Source organism: Cherax quadricarinatus, chromosome 86 (assembly GCF_038502225.1).
Source record: "Cherax quadricarinatus isolate ZL_2023a chromosome 86, ASM3850222v1, whole genome shotgun sequence".
Lineage (NCBI taxonomy): Eukaryota > Metazoa > Arthropoda > Malacostraca > Decapoda > Parastacidae > Cherax > Cherax quadricarinatus.
In genome coordinates this window covers 1-19600 of record NC_091377.1, presented here as the reverse complement: position 1 = coordinate 19600, position 19600 = coordinate 1, and the positions used below count along the sequence as shown (strand labels likewise).

The 19600-nt window shown below is 39.0% G+C and overlaps 1 protein-coding gene across 3 annotated transcripts in view; it reads left to right on the top strand.

Moving 5' to 3' along the window:
- The window catches only part of LOC128702992 (protein arginine N-methyltransferase 6), a 61851-nt gene extending 43093 nt beyond the window's left edge, over nt 1–18758 (top strand). For all 3 annotated transcript variants that reach the window (XM_053797509.2, XM_053797508.2, XM_053797510.2), the window contains 3 exons: nt 1117–1253; nt 12360–12525; nt 14954–18758. In XM_053797509.2, the coding sequence (XP_053653484.2) occupies nt 1117–1253; nt 12360–12525; nt 14954–15378 (728 nt within the window). In that variant the 3' untranslated portion in view covers nt 15379–18758. The remainder of the gene's footprint in view (nt 1–1116; nt 1254–12359; nt 12526–14953) is intronic.
- Nucleotides 18759–19600: the final 842 nt, after the last annotated feature.

Here is a 19600-nt window from a genome sequence, read left to right as displayed (position 1 = left end):
AGAAAAGAGTAAGGTGATGAGGGTATCAAATGATTTAGATAAAGAAAAATTGGATATCAAATTGGGAAGGAGGAGTATGGAAGAAGTGAATGTTTTCAGATACTTGGGAGTTGACATGTCAGCGGATGGATTTATGAAGGTTGAGGTTAATCATAGAACTGATGAGGGAAAAAAGGTGAGTGGTGCATTGAGGTATATGTGGAGACAAAAAACGTTATCTATGGAGGCAAAGAAGGGAATGTATGAAAGTATAGTAGTACCAACACTCTTATATGGGTGTGAAGCTTGGGTGGTAAATGCAGCAGCGAGGAGACGGTTGGAGGCAGTGGAGATGTCCTGTCTAAGGGCAATGTGTGGTGTAAATATTATGCAGAAAATTTGAAGTGTGGAAATTAGGAGAAGGTGTGGAGTTAATAAAAGTATTAGTCAGAGGGCTGAAGAGGGGTTGTTGAGGTGGTTTGGTCATTTAGAGGGAATGGATCAAAGTAGAATGATGTGGAGAGTGTATAAATCTGTAGGGGAAGGAAGGCGGGGTAGGGGTCGTCCTCAAAAAGGTTGGAAGGAAGGGGTAAGGGAGGTTTTGTGGGCGAGGGGCTTGGACTTCCAGCAGGTGTGCATGAGCGTGTTCAATAGGAGTGAATGGAGACAAATGGTATTTGGAACCTGACGATCTGTTGGAGTGTGAGCAGGGTAATATTTTTATATAGTCAGACTTGAGTCCTGGAAATGGGAAGTACAATGCCTGCACTCTAAAGGAGGGGTTCGGGATATTGGCAGTTTGGAGGGATATACTGTATTGTGTACTTTTATACGTATATGCTTCTAAACTGTTGTGTTCTGAGCACCTCTGCAAAAACAGTGATTATGTGTGAGTGAGGTGAAAGTGTTGAATGATGATGAAAGTATTTTCTTTTTGGGTCTCCCTGCCTTGGTGGGAGACGGCCGACTTGTTAAAAAAAAAAATAATTATAGTTTATTATTGTTGTAATTACAGAGGTATACTCAGTACATTTTCTCATTAAATTGTAAAGATATTTTAAATTTATTTAGAAAAGTTTGCTTTATAAATATTATACTGGGCTAGCTCAAAATATATTAAAGACTATTGATATACAGTATTACAGGGCAAGGCAGAGGAAGTTGAATTGCCCGAAAAGGTGGACATTGTCGTGAGTGAATGGATGGGATACATGCTGCTCTACGAGACCATGTTGCCCTCAGTCCTCTATGTCAGAGACAAATGGCTCAAACCTGTAAGTAATGAATGTTCTTATGAGTAATGTCCAAATTCTTTATCAAAGAATGGTTTCAGAGTTTGAAAGCTGACTAGTTGGCTGAATGTATAATATAAACTATTGTGCAGTAGTTCTGAAAGAAAATATATTAACACAAGATTGTTTATTGAAAAAGAATAATAATAATTTTTATTTTTAAAAATAATATATATATAATTATTACAAGATCTAGTAAACAATAAATTTTTTTAATGGCTAATGGTTATAAGATTTTGAGTGGTGCATTGAGGTATATGTGGAGACAAAAAACGTTAAATATGGAGGCAAAGAAGGGAATGTATGAAAGTATAGTAGTACCAACACTTATATGGGTGTGAAGCTTGGGTTGTGAATGCAGCAGCGAGGAGACGGTTGGAGGCAGTGGAGATGTCCTGTCTAAGGGCAATGTGTGGTGTAAATATTACGCAGAAAATTCGGAGTGTGGAAATTAGGAGAAGGTGTGGCGTTAATAAAAGTATTAGAGGGCTGAAGAGGGGTTGTTGAGGTGGTTTGGTCATTTAGAGAGAATGGATCAAAGCAGAATGACATGGAGAGCATTTAAATCTGTAGGAGAAAGAAGGCGGAGTAGGGGTCGTCCTCAAAAAGGCTGGAAGGAAGGGGTAAAGGAGGCTTTGTGGGCGAGGGGCTTGGACTTCCAGCAGGCATGCGTGGGCGTGTTTGATGGAAGTGAATGGAGACGAATGGTATTTGGGACCTGACGATCTGTTGGAGTGTGAGCAGGGTAATATTTAGTGAAGGGATTCAGGGAAACCTGTTATTTTTATATAGCCAGACTTGAGTCCTGGAAATGGGAAGTACAATGTCTGCACTGTAAAGGAGGGGTTCGGGATATTGGCAGTTTGGAGGGATATGTTGTGTATCTTTATACGTATATGCTTCTAAGCTGTTATGTTCTGAGCACTTCTGCAAAATCAGTGATTATGTGTGAGTGAGGTGAAAGAGCTGAATGATGATGAAAGTATTTTCTTTTTGGGGATTTTCTTTTTGGGTCACCCTGCCTCGGTGGGAGACAGCCGACTTGTTAAAAAATTTAAATGAAATTTATTAATAAAAGTGATTAATAAGAATGTAGCTCAATAATACTTTTCTTGTGATTAAAGCTTGAGAAGAAGGAAAAGAAAATTGATATAACTGTAAGAATTGATATGAAGTTGAGGAATGTACCTCTAGAATGCTACTGATTTTTTTTTTTTTTTTAACTTAATGGCTGTCTCACCAAGGCAGGGCGAACCAAAGAAAAAACACATTTACCATTCAATTGCTGTCTTTCCAGAAGTGTGATGTCAACACACTTCTGACTGTAACATCATCCTCTATCCATCCTTCAAAAGCACAGGCACTGCCTTTGTTACTAATGCCTATGTTTTTTTTTTTTTTTTTTTTTTTATTATCACACTGGCCGATTCCCACCAAGGCAGGGTGGCCCGAAAAAGAAAAACTTTCACCATCATTCACTCCATCACTGTCTTGCCAGAAGGGTGCTTTACACTACAGTTTTTAAACTGCAACATTAACACCCCTCCTTCAGAGTGCAGGCACTGTACTTCCCATCTCCAGGACTCAAGTCCGGCCTGCCGGTTTCCCTGAATCCCTTCATAAATGTTACTTTGCTCACACTCCAACAGCACGTCAAGTATTAAAAACCATTTGTCTCCATTCACTCCTATCAAACACGCTCACGCATGCCTGCTCGAAGTCGAAGCCCCTCGCACACAAAACCTCCTTTACCCCCTCCCTCCAACCCTTCCTAGGCCGCCCCCTACCCCGCCTTCCTTCCACTACAGACTGATACACTCTTGAAGTCATTCTGTTTCGCTCCATTCTCTCTACATGTCCGAACCACCTCAACAACCCTTCCTCAGCCCTCTGGACAACAGTTTTGGTAATCCCGCACCTCCTCCTAACTTCCAAACTACGAATTCTCTGCATTATATTCACACCACACATTGCCCTCAGACACGACATCTCCACTGCCTCCAGCCTTCTCCTCGCTGCAACATTCATCACCCACGCTTCACACCCATATAAGAGCGTTGGTAAAACTATACTCTCATACATTCCCCTCTTTGCCTCCAAGGACAAAGTTCTTTGTCTCCACAGACTCCTAAGTGCACCACTCACTCTTTTTCCCTCATCAATTCTATGATCCACCTCATCCTTCATAGACCCATCCGCTGACACGTCCACTCCCAAATATCTGAATACGTTCACCTCCTCCATACTCTCTCCCTCCAATCTGATATTCAATCTTTCATCACCTAATCTTTTTGTTATCCTCATAACCTTACTCTTTCCTGTATTCACCTTTAATTTTCTTCTTTTGCACACCCTACCAAATTCATCCACCAATCTCTGCAACTTCTCTTCAGAATCTCCCAAGAGCACAGTGTCATCAGCAAAGAGCAGCTGTGACAACTCCCACTTTGTGTGTGATTCTTTATCTTTTAACTCCACGCCTCTTGCCAAGACCCTCGCATTTACTTCTCTTACAGCCCCATCTATAAATATATTAAACAACCACGGTGACATCACACATCCTTGTCTAAGGCCTACTTTTACTGGGAAAAAATTTCCCTCTTTCCTACATACTCTAACTTGAGCCTCACTATCCTCGTAAAAACTCTTCACTGCTTTCAGTAACCTACCTCCTACACCATACACTTGCAACATCTGCCACATTGCCCCCCTATCCACCCTGTCATACGCCTTTTCCAAATCCATAAATGCCACAAAGACCTCTTTAGCCTTATCTAAATACTGTTCACTTATATGTTTCACTGTAAACACCTGGTCCACACACCCCCTACCTTTCCTAAAGCCTCCTTGTTCATCTGCTATCCTATTCTCCGTCTTACTCTTAATTCTTTCAATTATAACTCTACCATACACTTTACCAGGTACACTCAACAGACTTATCCCCCTATAATTTTTGCACTCTCTTTTGTCCCCTTTGCCTTTATACAAAGGAACTATGCATGCTCTCTGCCAATCCCTAGGTACCTTACCCTCTTCCATACATTTATTAAATAATTGCACCAACCACTCCAAAACTATATCCCCACCTGCTTTTAACATTTCTATCTTTATCCCATCAATCCCGGCTGCCTTACCCCCTTTCATTTTACCTACTGCCTCACGAACTTCCCCCACACTCACAACTGGCTCTTCCTCACTCCTACAAGATGTTATTCCTCCTTGCCCTATACACGAAATCACAGCTTCCCTATCTTCATCAACATTTAACAATTCCTCAAAATATTCCTTCCATCTTCCCAATACCTCTAACTCTCCATTTAATAACTCTCCTCTCCTATTTTTAACTGACAAATCCATTTGTTCTCTAGGCTTTCTTAACTTGTTAATCTCACTCCAAAACTTTTTCTTATTTTCAACAAAATTTGTTGATAACATCTCACCCACTCTCTCATTTGCTCTCTTTTTACATTGCTTCACCACTCTCTTAACTTCTCTCTTTTTCTCCATATACTCTTCCCTCCTTGCATCACTTCTACTTTGTAAAAACTTCTCATATGCTAACTTTTTCTCCCTTACTACTCTCTTTACATCATCATTCCACCAATCGCTCCTCTTCCCTCCTGCACCCACTTTCCTGTAACCACAAACTTCTGCTGAACACTCTAACACTACATTTTTAAACCTACCCCATACCTCTTCGACCCCATTGCCTATGCTCTCATTAGCCCATCTATCCTCCAATAGCTGTTTATATCTTACCCTAACTGCCTCCTCTTTTAGTTTATAAACCTTCACCTCTCTCTTCCCTGATGCTTCTATTCTCCTTGTATCCCATCTACCTTTTACTCTCAGTGTAGCTACAACTAGAAAGTGATCTGATATATCTGTGGCCCCTCTATAAACATGTACATCCTGAAGTCTACTCAACAGTCTTTTATCTACCAATACATAATCCAACAAACTACTGTCATTTCGCCCTACATCATATCTTGTATACTTATTTATCCTCTTTTTCTTAAAATATGTATTACCTATAACTAAACCCCTTTCTATACAAAGTTCAATCAAAGGGCTCCCATTATCATTTACACCTGGCACCCCAAACTTACCTACCACACCCTCTCTAAAAGTTTCCCCTACTTTAGCATTCAAGTCCCCTACCACAATTACTCTCTCACTTGGTTCAAAGGCTCCTATACATTCACTTAACATCTCCCAAAATCTCTCTCTCTCCTCTGCATTCCTCTCTTCTCCAGGTGCATACACGCTTATTATGACCCACTTCTCGCATCCAACCTTTACTTTAATCCACATAATTCTTGAATTTACACATTCATATTCTCTTTTCTCCTTCCATAACTGATCATTTAACATTACTGCTACCCCTTCCTTTGCTCTAACTCTCTCAGATACTCCAGATTTAATCCCATTTATTTCCCCCCACTGAAACTCTCCTACCCCCTTCAGCTTTGTTTCGCTTAGGGCCAGGACATCCAACTTCTTTTCATTCATAACATCAGCAATCATCTGTTTCTTGTCATCCGCACTACATCCACGCACATTTAAGCAACCCAGTTTTATAAAATTTTTCTTCTTCTCTTTTTTAGTAATTGTATACAGGAGAAGGGGTTACTAGCCCATTGCTCCCGGCATTTTTAGTCGCCTCATACGACACGCATGGCTTACGGAGGAAAGATTCTTTTCCACTTCCCCATGGACAATAGAAGAAATAAAAAAGAACAAGAGCTATTTAGAAAAAGGAGAAAAACCTAGATGTATGTATATATATATATGCATGTGCGTGTCTGTGAAGTGTGACCAAAGTGTAAGTAGGAGTAGCAAGATATCCCTGTTATCTTAGCGTGTTTATGAGACAGAAAAAGAAAACCAGCAATCCTACCATCATGCAAAACAGTTACAGGTTTTTGTTTCACAGTCATCTGGCAGGACGGTAGTACTTCCCGGGGTGGTTGCTGTCTACCAACCTACTACCTATATACTTATGTAATGATATTCAGGGAGTCATATTGGGTCAGACTTAAAAAAAAAAGTATAGATGTAATTTTGCTATACATAATTTTATTTTCAAAAATTTCTGCCACTTTTTTTTTTTTTTTAAATATTGGCAAACTCCCACCATTTCTGTCTTAACAGAAATGCACAGACATCTCTGTTCAAATGACCTCCGACCTGCAGCATCCTCGGCCGTCCTTTAAGACGGGTCTCCAAACTGCGGCCCATAGGCCGCAAGCGGCACACAGCAATTTCAAAAACACCTACCATCCGACTTACGACCTGCTCGACTTACGACCACTCGACTTACGACCGTGTTTTTTATGCCAAACTTCTGGGAAATAAACAACTATTTGTGTTGTACACAGTGTTTATCCTAAACCTTACAGTATAAAATACAGTACTAACAGCATAAAAAGTAAAGTAAAACATGAAATACCAAAATAAAACAATAAAATAAAGTCATTACAAAAATGTTTTGTTGATATTCAGTAGTAAAGTTCGACTTACGACCATTTCGACTTACGACCGGTTTCTCGGAACCGAACTTGGCCGTAGGTCGGATGGTAGGTGTATTTATAAATAGTAAAACAAATCAAATTTAATTTTCAGTCACTTATTCATTCATTTATATTTATTTATAAGACTGATTTTTTCTTTGGTCTGCAAAAATGTGTAAAATATATGATGTGGCACCCATGGTGAAAAGTTTGGACACCCCTGCCTTAAGAGTACAGGCACTGTGCTTCCTACCTAAGAAGACTTAAGTTTGGCTAACCAGCTTTCCTGAAACAGTTTGTAAATGTTACCTTGTTTACACTCCAACAGCAATCAGATCCTTAAAACCACTTACTTTCACTCTGATCTAGCACACTCACACATGCCTGCTTGATGCTCAAACCCCCTTCCACCCAAAACCTCCTTCACTCCCTCCAAACCTTAGGATGACCCCTATTCCTCCTCCCATCTTGGATTTATACACCCTCTTGGTCATTCTATCCTCCCCCCCCCCATCCCCGCCTTTCTAAATAACCAGACCACCTCAACAACCCCTCATCCCTCTGAATTACACCTTATGTACCCCATGCTATATTCTATTTTCTACAGTCCTAATTCTCTACAAGGTATTCACTCTACATATTGCTATCAAACGTTACATCTCCATTGCTTTACACCAATACACAAGTACAGTACTGGTGCCACCATACCCTGGTCATTTCCTTTTTTGCCTCCATTATTAACCTTTCTTTGTACATCACTTACCTTCTTCACATGTTTGTTTTATGATTCATCTTATTTTCCATATAGCCATCTGCCAACACAGTAAGATCAAAGTAAATAGGTGATATCATAATATGCAAAACAACCACTGTAAAAAAAATAGCGAACTTCCAATCACTTTCGTGATGTCTCACATTATCAGTGTGATAATGTGAGAAATCACGAAAGTCCTTGGAAGTTCGCTATTTTTTCACAGTGGTTATTTTGCACATCATAGATATAAATATCCTAGGTAGTAGGTTGGTAGACAGCAACCGTCCAGGGAGGTACTACCATCCTGCCAAAACGGAAACCTGTAATTGTTTTACATGATGGTAAGATTGCTGGTGTCCATTTTTCTGTCTCATAAACATGCAAGGTTGAATTCAGGTACGTCTTGCTACTTCTACTTACACTTAGGTCACACTACACATACATGTACATTGTACAAGAATATATATACACACCCCTCTGGATTTTCTTCTATTTTTCTTACTAGTTCTTGTTCTTGTTTATTTCCTCTTACCTCCATGGGGAAGTGGAACAGAATTCTTCCTCCGTAAGCCATGCGTGTCGTAAGAGGCAACTAAAATGCCGGGAGCAAGGGGCTAGTAACCCCTTCTCCTGTATATATTACTAAATTTAAAAGGAGAAACTTTCGTTTTTCCTTTTGGGCCACCCTGCCTCGGTGGGATACGGCCAGTTTGTTGAAAGAAGAAGATAAAAGATATAAATATGTGTAGACACTCGCCATATTTAGGTCTCTTTCCTGTTTTTTTCATGGGATGCTATAATGTTCTGATTTTAGATTATCAGGTTATGAGAGCAGTGACCTACAAATTGGTGATGGTGTTTTCTTTGTCAGGAAAAATTATCCTAATATGGCTCTTAGTCACATGATGATGAGCTTTGTGGGGCTTTTGGTCATTTGAGTGAAGTCTTCTGCTGGCTTACTGGTCCACTTTGTAAAAAATTAAATATCACTATCATACGATAGGATAGCAAGCCCCCCTTCCCCCCTTACTTCACGTACAAAATGAAAACACAACAGGAAATGGCATAATATGGCTTCTGTTTCCTGCGATGTTACGTAAATGCAAAGGCACCGAGTATTATTTTCGGCTAATTTCTTAGATATATTTACAATTCATTAGTATTTTTATAATGGTGTTTTACAGATAAAACAGTAAATGAGTATAAAGATACGTAATTCAGAAAAAGCCTTTAATTTAGACACCATTGTGCTCAGGATTGAGCTTTATAAAGTTATGAGGCTTTAATGAAGCTCAGTCCTAAAATATATAATCTAAAACAGCCTTGTACTTCACAACATATCTTTATATCCTCTTGATGCTTTTAGGGAAACTTTCGACATTAATAACTTAATTGGTACTTGCTATTTTAACATGGTATGATAGTATGGATTTGTGTTAAGTGGTTCTGTTCATTGCTTTCATTGTTTGTTGCTTTTATCCCTTTTTAATGTGTTGTGCATATTTTTTTTATGCCTGTGAGTGCTGGGTGGCCTACATGGTTGTAGGGCTCACTAAATGTCATGATTGTTATTACTACTAGTCTTTATCCTCACTCGTTGCCCCAGTCGTTAAAATAATAGCTAAATGTTTTTAGCCTGTTTCAGGCTATGTTTTGCTTATATTTTTACCTTTTTTTTTTTTTTTACACAGGGTTTGACAAGGTTAAGGATCCCTAGTTTTATTGACAAGCTATTTACAGGTTAAGGATTCCTAACTTTATTGACAGGCTAAGAGCTGTTACTACATCAGCTCATTTGAAAGCATTTTTATTGTTGTGAGACATACAAGTAGGGAACAGAATGAAGTTGGAGCCATCTGTGGGCCAGCATTTTCATTTGATCAACTGACTTTATCTCGTTGACATCATTATGCTGTACGAATGTGTTCCATACTCGAGTCATCCTGGGTATATATGATCTCAGATGGAGTGATGTTCTGGAGAAGGGCACAGCCAGAGTGAAGTTGCTGCTGTCTGCCCATCTCGTGGCATAAAAGCTTGTTTCACGCTGTCCTCGAAGTGGATCTAAATGTGGTACTTTGACAATATTGGCCTTGTACATAACAGTAAGGCCACCCACATTCCTCCTGTGTTGAAGGCTCTGCTGAAATGATAGATCTATCCAGGATGGGTCCAGGCGAGAGAAGAGACGTCTTGCTCTGTTCTCCACTCTGTCAAGCATTCACAGATGAGAGGGGGGGGGGGAGGCAAACCAAAAAAAAGTGGAGCATACTCAAGGTGTAAGCGTACTTGTGCCTCGTACAGAATCTTGCAACCCCTACTGTCAAGCAGATGCGAGATACGGCAAAGTGCTGTAAGCTTCCTGGCTGCCTTGTTTGCTAGATTTACAGCATGGTTCTTGATGGTTAGTTTTGAGTCAAATTTCACCCCAAGGATATCAACTTCTTCTCCAGGTGCCAACACCCTCCCATTCATCCTTACTACTGCACCAGCATTACCATCATGGTGCCTAGAGACGATCATTATTTGCGTTTTTCTCAGGTGCAAATGTTACTTGCCATCTATTTCCCCAAGCTGATATAGCTCTTAGCTGGTGATTGATGTAGCTTAGAGCAGCTGGCATTTCTTCTCTTGGATAAGTGAATGTCAGTGTACAGTCATCTGCATATGCATGTGATTCTGGGATGAGATGAAGGTCGTTGAAGTAGACATTCCATAACAATGGTCCCAGCACGCTTCCTTGTGGAACACTTGCCCCAATAGGATGTCTTGCTGATTCCGTTCCATTGAGAACTACACTTAGAGATCTACCATGAAGGTAATCACTGAGGAGACATAGCATAGAGCCTGCAATTCCCAGTGCTTGAAGTTTTGCTAAGAGGCCCTGGTGCCACACCTGGTCGAAAGCACCAGCAATGTCCAGTGCTACCACACAGCTGACTTTGGATTCATCTAGTGACTGGTGCCACTTAGTGGAGAGGTTTAACAACAGATCAGCAGCAGAGTAACCTTTCCTGAATCCATATTGACAATCACAAAGTAGTGAGTGGTAGTCAAAAAAAAACTGTCATTTGTCTTGAGATTATTGTCTCAAGGATCTTACCAGTGAATGACAGGAGTGACACTGGTCTGTAGTTGCTGATTTCTGCTCTGCTCTTCTTTTTGTGAACAGGGACTACATTTGCCTCTTTCCACAGAGAGGGCCATTTATACTGTACTAGGCAGTGCTGAAAGATGCGAGTTAGAGGTGCTGCTAGCTGGTCTGCACATCTCGGCAATCTTAGGCTCAACTTGTCTGGGCCCACAGCCTTTTCTTGGTCAAGCGATTTAAGAAAGAAATGCACCTCCTCCTGCCTTATTGTCACCACTGACAGTTTTGACACAGTTCTTGCAGCTAGCCAAGGAGGGTCCCTTGCTGGATCAGGAACTTGCATTTTGGTAGCAAAGTGTTTAGCAAAGAGGTCTGCCTTCTCTTGACTACTAGTAGAGGTGGTTCCATCCTGTCGATTTAGAGGTGGAATGAGTTCATCAGGCAGATAACCTTGTCTGTCCTTGACCAGAGACCACCAAGTTTTGGAGCCTACCCTACCTGATGCTAGCTTTCTTTTTGTGTCCACCTCCCATTTAGCAATGGCCCACTTTTGAACGTCACCCATATGCCTACAGGCTTGCCTGTGCAAGTTCCTGTTATAGGTGGTAGGATGTCTCTTATACCTTCGCCAAGCTTTGTACTTAGCAGTAGCAGCCTCTCTACAATGAAAGCCAAACCAAGGCTGATCTGTTGGCATCGTCACATATTGCCGGTGAGGAATATGTTCTTGTTGTAGATTAAGGATGTGTCCAGTGAAGGCTTTCACTTGGTTGTCAACATCCCCTTGGAGAAGAGCATTCCAATCGGTGGTGGCGAGCTCAGAGCAAAGGGCTGGCCAATTACCTCTTTCCCATAGCCAGGTTGTGCGTGTGGACTCCTCACCTCGTTCTGTTGGGATCTTAAGTGTCGTAAAAACAGCCTTGTGGTCAGACGATCCAACGTAGCCGAGGGGTTGACAAGTGTCTATGCCTTCTGCCAGATCACTCACTACTGGGTCAAGGGAGGAGCCAGAGATGTGAGTAGGGAAATCAACAAAGTTTCTCATGTCAAATACTGCAAGGTCATCAAAGTCCCTCTGTACAAGGTGTTGGTTGAGGTCACCAACAATTATGATATGTTGACAGTTGTGTTGTAGCAGAAGGGAGTCAATATTTTCCATAAGGAAGTTGATGGGGTCTGCATGTTGCCACTGAGGTCTGTACATTGCACATGCTAGTACAGAGGTACTAGTGTTTATGCAGAGCTTGAAGAACATCATTTCAAGATGAGTAGGGGTGGCAACATCAATGTGCTGGGCATGAACACTTTTAGAGAAGCACACAGCAACACCACCTCCTTGCCCTTGCCTGTCTCTTCTCATCCATGAGGTGTAGCCAGCAATTCTTGCAAAATTTTCTGGAGTCCTGTCATCCAAAAATGTTTCAACAACAGCTATCATGTCGGGACGTCGAGTGTTCACAAAACTGTGTGTGAGGTCTCCAACATTGGTAATGAAACCTCTAATGTGTGGGTGACCCTGCCTTGGTGGGAAACTGCCGACGTGTTAAAAAAATCAATATCTAATATCTGTGTTTTATTTTTTTTAATATGCTGGCCTTCTCCCACTGAGGAACAGTGACCCAAAAAAGAAACACTTTCACCATCATTCACACTATCTAATGATTGTGTATTTTGTCTATAATATCTTTATCTTTTATATAAATATCTAATGGCATTTGTATTCTGTACAGGGTGGCAAAATGTACCCAGAGAGAGCAGTGCTGTACATGGCACTGGGTGAGGCACAATGGATTACCAAGTACGAGGAAGGGACATATGACTTTTGGATTTCTTTGAACCATATTTACAACCTCGACATGTCTCTTCTGGCTGACCACGCAGTTGCAAGATACAAAGGTAAGAATTAAATTGCATTCACATCTGGGCATGATTGACTTGAGTGCAGAGTAGGGAAGAAAACACACACACATTAGTACAAGCCTCTATTGAGAGAATGTTTCACTTTACACAGAGTGAAATGTCACAGTTAATTATTATTATTACAATCATAACCAAGAGTGAAACCCACAAGGGTCATACAGTTTCCCAGTAAAGGTTTATTCTGTAGCATGTAATTTTTTTCCTCACTATTGTCCACAGTATGACATGGGTTCAGCCTGAGTTCATAGTGGTCAGGTCCATGGTTAAATTATGATACAATCAGTTTGTGTGTGTGTGTGAAAACTTTGTTATGGTAGGGCCCAGACTTTAAATGTTCCAACTTAATTTGTGAACATTAAAATGGTATAAAATACCGACAGATTGTTAGGTAAGACACATATGCAACAGTTAGGTATCTTTATTTCGAAACGTTTCGCCTACACAGTAGGCTTCTTCAGTCGAGTACAGAAAAGTTGATAGAAGCAGAAGATACTTGAAGACGATGTAATCAGTCCATCTCAAAACTTTAAGGGTGATGGACTGATTACATCGTCTTCAAGTCTCTTCTGCTTCTATCAACTTTTCTGTACTCGACTGAAGAAGCCTACTGTGTAGGCGAAACGTTTCGAAATAAAGATACCTAACTGTTGCATATGTGTCTTACCTAACAACTTAATTTGTGTTTGCCCATATGACATTTGCACTGTGGAACCAATTAGTAATTACTTACACATCTGTAGTTAGGATCATTGTAAATATTAAAAAAAGTAATGATTTTTAAATCATTTTTTTTCTGTTTTTTGCTAAATGTATTAACATTTTGTGTGTGATAGTTTTATGCATGCATAGAGTGTGAGCAAGGTAACTTTTATGGAGGGATTTGGGAAATCGGTTAGCTGGACTTGAGTCCTGGAGGTGGGGATCTTGCAGTCAGAGGGTAATGTTATTGTAATGTAAGCAAACTTCTGGAAAGATTGCAGTTCAGTGAATGAGTTTTATTCTTTGGATCACCCTGCCTTGGTGAAAAATAGCTGTTGCATGAAAGATAATCAAGAGCTCATATTTCTTTGGTAGAAAGTGATCAAGAACTATAGATTTAACTTAAACGATTTTCTTAAGTTTGAATTAAAAATTTAGATTTTTTTTTCTTGGAAAGTATTTTACCAAATGCATTCATCATACTTTGTGTATAAACGGTTTGTAAATTTGATTTAGAAGTGATATAGGAAAATACTAGTTTATTGCATTAATGGTATATAATACCAATAAGTGGATGTGTAAGACACATGTACAATTGTTAAAACCTTCAGCATGTTGAGCCAGCTTCTTTTAGTCAAGTACAGATTTAACATAAGCATTAAACAACAGAATCAATAAAAAGGCTCCATTCTCATGCCTGAGCTTCATATTGGTTGAGGCTATGGAGCAGAAGGCTTACCAAAGCTTAGGGACTCGCCACCTCAATATTACTTCTTTCTCAAAGTTGAGGGACTGATTACCTCATATTTACCTCTCCACTGCATCTGCTGTCTCCAATATTTAAGATACCTTTGTGTTTTGCTGAAGAAGGAAGGATAAACACACTAGTAATAGAGGTTGTTTTTGATACATTTCACCCAAGGCTGAGCCTTATCAAATACAATACTATAGAAAATGCAAAAATATGCAAGACTACTTCCAGAACTAAGGGGCATCAGTAACTGAGAAAAACTGGAGGATAGAAGGCCCAACTCTGGGGCACAGCTGGACGTTAAATACACAGATGAGTCATAGCTTGGTTGAACTGGTATTGTGATGCCGAGAAGTTATAGGCATTATTATTATTATTATAATCAAGGGGGAAGCGCTAAACCCGGAGGATTATACAGCACCTGGGGGGGGGGGGGGATGTGGAAGGCATTCAGGCTTAATTCGGGGAACTGGAGCACAGATCCAATTCCCTAAATCAAGAGCCCCTCACCAACATCAAGGAACCTTCCTTGAGGGGTATAGGCAAAAAGACATGTATGCACTGGTCAGTGCATACATGTCTTTTACCTACAATGATTATCTTGTTTAAGTCTCATGGTAGTCAATGCAATACTACCAGCTCTATGTATAAGTAAAACTAAAAGTTCCATTGGCTGTTTTAGATTTCTCCATTACTTTACAGCATCAGTGTTCTTTAGAAATTAACATTTCTGTTATCTTATCAAGAAACACTACCTTCTGTTTTAAACCGTGATATTTAAGAGTGCTGTTTATTATTTTAAAGCTTATGATAATTACTACAGATCAGTTCAGATTTTGTTCTCATATGGGTTTTGTATACCTTATCAGTCTGCTTTTAGCTTGCCATTTTTGTCAAATGATGTTTATATTACCTAATCCTAATATTTTTTTTAACTCTATGTTCTTTCTCCAGACGTTGTTCATGTACATATGGTAGCTCAGGAAGATGTATTAAGCTTGCCGACCCCAGTGTGTGACTTAAATCTCATGACAATTACTGCTGAGGATCTGCGTAGCATGTCTCGATCTTTCACCTTGTTTAGTATGGGTTCACGACGGCTAAACAGCATGGTATTGTGGTTTGATGTTTGGTTCCCAGGAGGATTAAAGCTATCAACATCTCCAGATAATGAGGATACCCACTGGCAAAATACAGTCTTACCACTTGCCACAGTATCCTTACAGCAAGATACACAAGTTAAAGGAGAACTTAGTATAACACAGGATCTCATAAATCATCGTTTTCTAAATGTAGACTTAAAGTATTCTGTGGATAAAGGTGAAGAAATTACACGTTGTTTCAAGATGGACGACAATTGCAATGACAATGACTTCTGAGTCGGGGCAATTCCTCGCTAACTCTAGTCTATTGTGTGACAGAAAAATGGAAAGTCAAGAATTTCACATCTTATATACATGGAAAGGAATCAAGCAACCCTTCACATATATGGTTTATTTTGTAAGGAAAACTGGTACAAACCATTTAATTTTTAAAATAGATGAGGATGTGACATTATTACAAGCATTAAGTGAAATGCAAATTTTAGAGCTTGTGGTGGTAGTTGATGCCCTAGCAGAGTTTTGCTGTTTTTTATTAAGGTTTTGCTTGCATCTGCTCAAGAATTATACTGTATTATACATATTCATGGGAAAGCACTTAACCCATGGATAGTTTAGCACAAGGAGTGATAGATGCTTGATCCTCCATCCGCTAATCCCGACTTGCTCTTTGAGCAGTCATAAAGCGTCAAAAGTTATAGAATGCCATGGGGACATGGTTCAATAATAGGTGTAGTAACATTAAGATCTCTCTTCCAAAGAATCATTATTTAAGATTTCTGTGATTCTTGCCTTTGTTAAGGGATAGCCTAACTCCTGCAGAGGTCTTTCACTTAGGTACAAGAATTTTCCTTTAGGAAGATTTGAATCTCAACAGTGGACCACGTTTCAGCTGCATGTGATTCTCATCACAAGGGTAAGTTATCAGTACAAATAATAGTGTGGTATAATTGACAATGCCTTAAACTTGCCTAATGAAACTTTGTGTATGTAAGCTATTTTCCATGTCAATTTATAATACCAGCAGCTGTATTGGATGAGACACTATTGCGGTCAGTGCTATATATATACCGTCCATAGTGGAGTATAATGGGATGCTTAATGGGTCTGAACTTTTTACAAATTTGATTTAGGGGCATTAGAAGCTGATTTACTTATTATTTTTATAATCATAACTAAGGGCTAAACCAATTTAAACTATTGAATAATATACGAGATATTTTTGGTGATTATAATATTATAAGGTTTATTTAGCTATTCACAAAATTTCTGAAAAGTGTTATGGTTGATATTTTGCTGTAGTGCTTACTGTTATACAAAATAATTGGCACTGCTCCGAGGGCCTTGGTAAATGTGATTAGGTAAAGTTAGGTATGGATTATAAACTTGTGTGGTACTTTTAAAACAGCCAAAATGATATATTCGTGTGGAATTGCTAAACCCGTATGGGTCATTGTGTTTGGAGATTGGGAGATAGTCAGGTTTGATCCAAGGAATGGAAGGGTAGTTAATTCCTTGCATCAACAGCCTTAAACATCAAGACACCCCCTTGAAGGTTGAACACGATACAGCTTCAATTCTGACACTTGTATATTCATAATGAAAATGTTAGAAACAGCTGTATTGTATTGAATTTGAAATTTTGTGAGGCATTAAATCCATAGGTGTCATTCAATGCAAGGAATGGTGGAGGTTCAAGCCTCCATCTGCTAATTGTGGCTGTCTTCCATCAGTCAGGCTGATATGTAGAGAAAGAAAATAGTTAAAAGATGATAAAGCCATGTAGTATATGTGCCAAATTCAAACATAAGATATATTGAGGTGTGGCTGAGAATATGAGATAGACATTAAAAAAAAATGATTGAATTAAACATGGTGTTATTTGTGACAAAAGGAATTTTCTTTTCGTGCTTCAAATTTTGATAGAATCATATGCATTAGATTTAGGGAGAGTGAGATTAGGGGTATAAAGCATATCAGTTTAATGTTCTTAGTAATTAGTGAAGTTATGTTTGAATGATATGGAGTAATTGTGATAATTTTATGAGGTAAAGATAACTAGGTGTTGAAAGTCTATATGTATTTGATACCTCTCATTCTTGTGATATATGGCTGTAAGTCAACACAAGGTGGTGTAGAGAGACAGGAAAGAAAAAACTTGTTTATACAAGGTGTCACCCACTGGGGTTTTGTCAGCCACTAGTGAATGAAGTATTGTTACACTCGGGGTTATACAGTGCCTGAGGACTGGTAGGGTGGCGGGGGATGGAAATCAGATTCAATTTAAAGGGAGAGTATATTCAATTCCTTGGATCAGGAGTCCTTCACCAGCATCAGTGCATTTCCCTTGAACCCTCAAGAGAGGTTTTTCAATGCTGGTGAGGGGTTCCTGATCCTAGAGATTGGATTTGTCCTTTTTTTTTTTGGATTGAACCTGAATGCCTCCCATTTTCCCAGGCACTATATGACCCCCAACAAGTTTAGCACTCCTCCATAAACATAATTTTCCTTGGAGGGACTAGTGGGTGAAACATTGTATAAGGTTCTTTGCTATATCTTCATATCACCACTCCTGTTCATTGGCAGTGTAGTTAGAACTTTTTTATTTTGGTGTTCTCAGGGTATTATGCCATTATTATGTTTTTCCTTTTACATTTTTATAGTTAAAAACCTTTCATTTATTCATTGCATTTACTTTAACCCTATTTCTTAATGCTTCTCATTACAGTAGTAGTTTCATAAGTGTCAAATTCATAGAGGTCATACAGCACGAAGAGGATGCAACAATTAGGTTTGATCCAGGGAAGGAAAGGGTTTCTCATTATTTTAAATTCAAATTTTTTATATTTATGCAGTACAAAAATAATATAGTTTAGATGGAAAAGTATTGTTTTTAAGTAATAAAGATCACAAACTTAAATTTTAAAAGTTAATTTTTTTTTCTCTAACAATTCTCTTCTCCCTAGCTCTTAATTTACAGTATTATTACATACCCCTCAAGGGAGGTTCCTTCAACCTGTCGAGGGGCTCCTAATTTAATTAATCTAACCTTATTGCCTAGATGCTGTATGACCCCTATGGTTTAGCATTTTCCCATAAATGTAATACACAGTAATATGTTAAAAGAAAGTTGCCATACCAATAAGGGTCAGAAAATTCAAACTGGCACTCCCATATGTAAAATTTTTAGGAATAAGAAAATTCTAAATGAGGATAATGCATTATAATGTATACTGAATATTGTAAATACCTTTTAGTATTCAGCAAAGCAATTATAATAATCAAAACTAAGCACTAAACCCACCAGGGTCATACAGTGCTGTCAGTAAAGCTACATGTACTATGTGTAATTTTTATTTAAGAAAATCGTATAACTATAATGTTTAATATCAGGATGATTTTGATTTAACAGGTTTTAATTTTTTATTGAATAGTTTCCTTTGATTAGATTGTAGTCAGTCAAGTGTAATTTTGTTATTTAAATTATTGGTAAAACTTATTTCCAATAGATGTGTAAATAATCTCCAACCATAGATGCACAAGCTTCAGTGGGGGAAAGAAATGGAGTGGTACACACGCACAATAATTACCATTGATCAAGTTAAGGAAACCTTGCAAAAATATAACAGTGAATAGTTGTTCAATAAACTATGTCAGCAGTCAAGATTAATTTAAGGCCTTTTGACACTGATCACTGCCTTTTTTTTTAAATATTCCCAAGGATATAAAGATCAGCTATGTACTGGAAACTTGTGTTAAATAAGCAAGACAAAATGACACTGGACTAGGAATGTCAAGGCAGGTTAAGTATTTTTAAACCTGCAGTGGTTATACATGAGGAAATGTTAAACCTGTATGGGAGGTAATCAGGTTTAATTCCTTGATGTTGGTGAGGGGCTCTTGATTTAGGAAATTGGATCTGTGCTCCAGTTCCCCGAATTAAGCCTGAATGCCTTCCACATCCCCCCCTCCCCCCCAAGGCGCTGTATAATCCTCCGGGTTTAGCGCTTCCCCTTGATTATAATAATAATCAGGTTTAATCCAATGGTGAGAATAACTAACTCATTGGACCAAGAGCTTTTCACTGGAATCAAGGCCTTTCCCCTTGAAGGGCAGGGGGTCATACAGTGCCTGGCATTGAAAGTTAGTCATGTATAATCCATGGAAAGGCAGCATAGCCCAATTTTTCAGGTTACAGCAGCTAAAACATCAAGGCACTTTCCTTGAAGATGGGAAGCCTACTAGAATACTTTATAAGGAAGACTTAAAATGCAAAGCTGGGTATTGTTTACAAATGTAAGTACTGCTACATCCTTTCAAGAAACAATGCAATAAAAGGTGAGGAATGTACAAGCCACAATGGGATGCTATTAGTTAATGTGGCAAGCAACACCCTTAAGCCACTGAAAATTTCAAGTCTTGGGTTAATGAATCCCATCACACAGATAAACCAAGGAAACACATCACAAGGATATTTAGGTAAATAGTAATGTCTGTACAT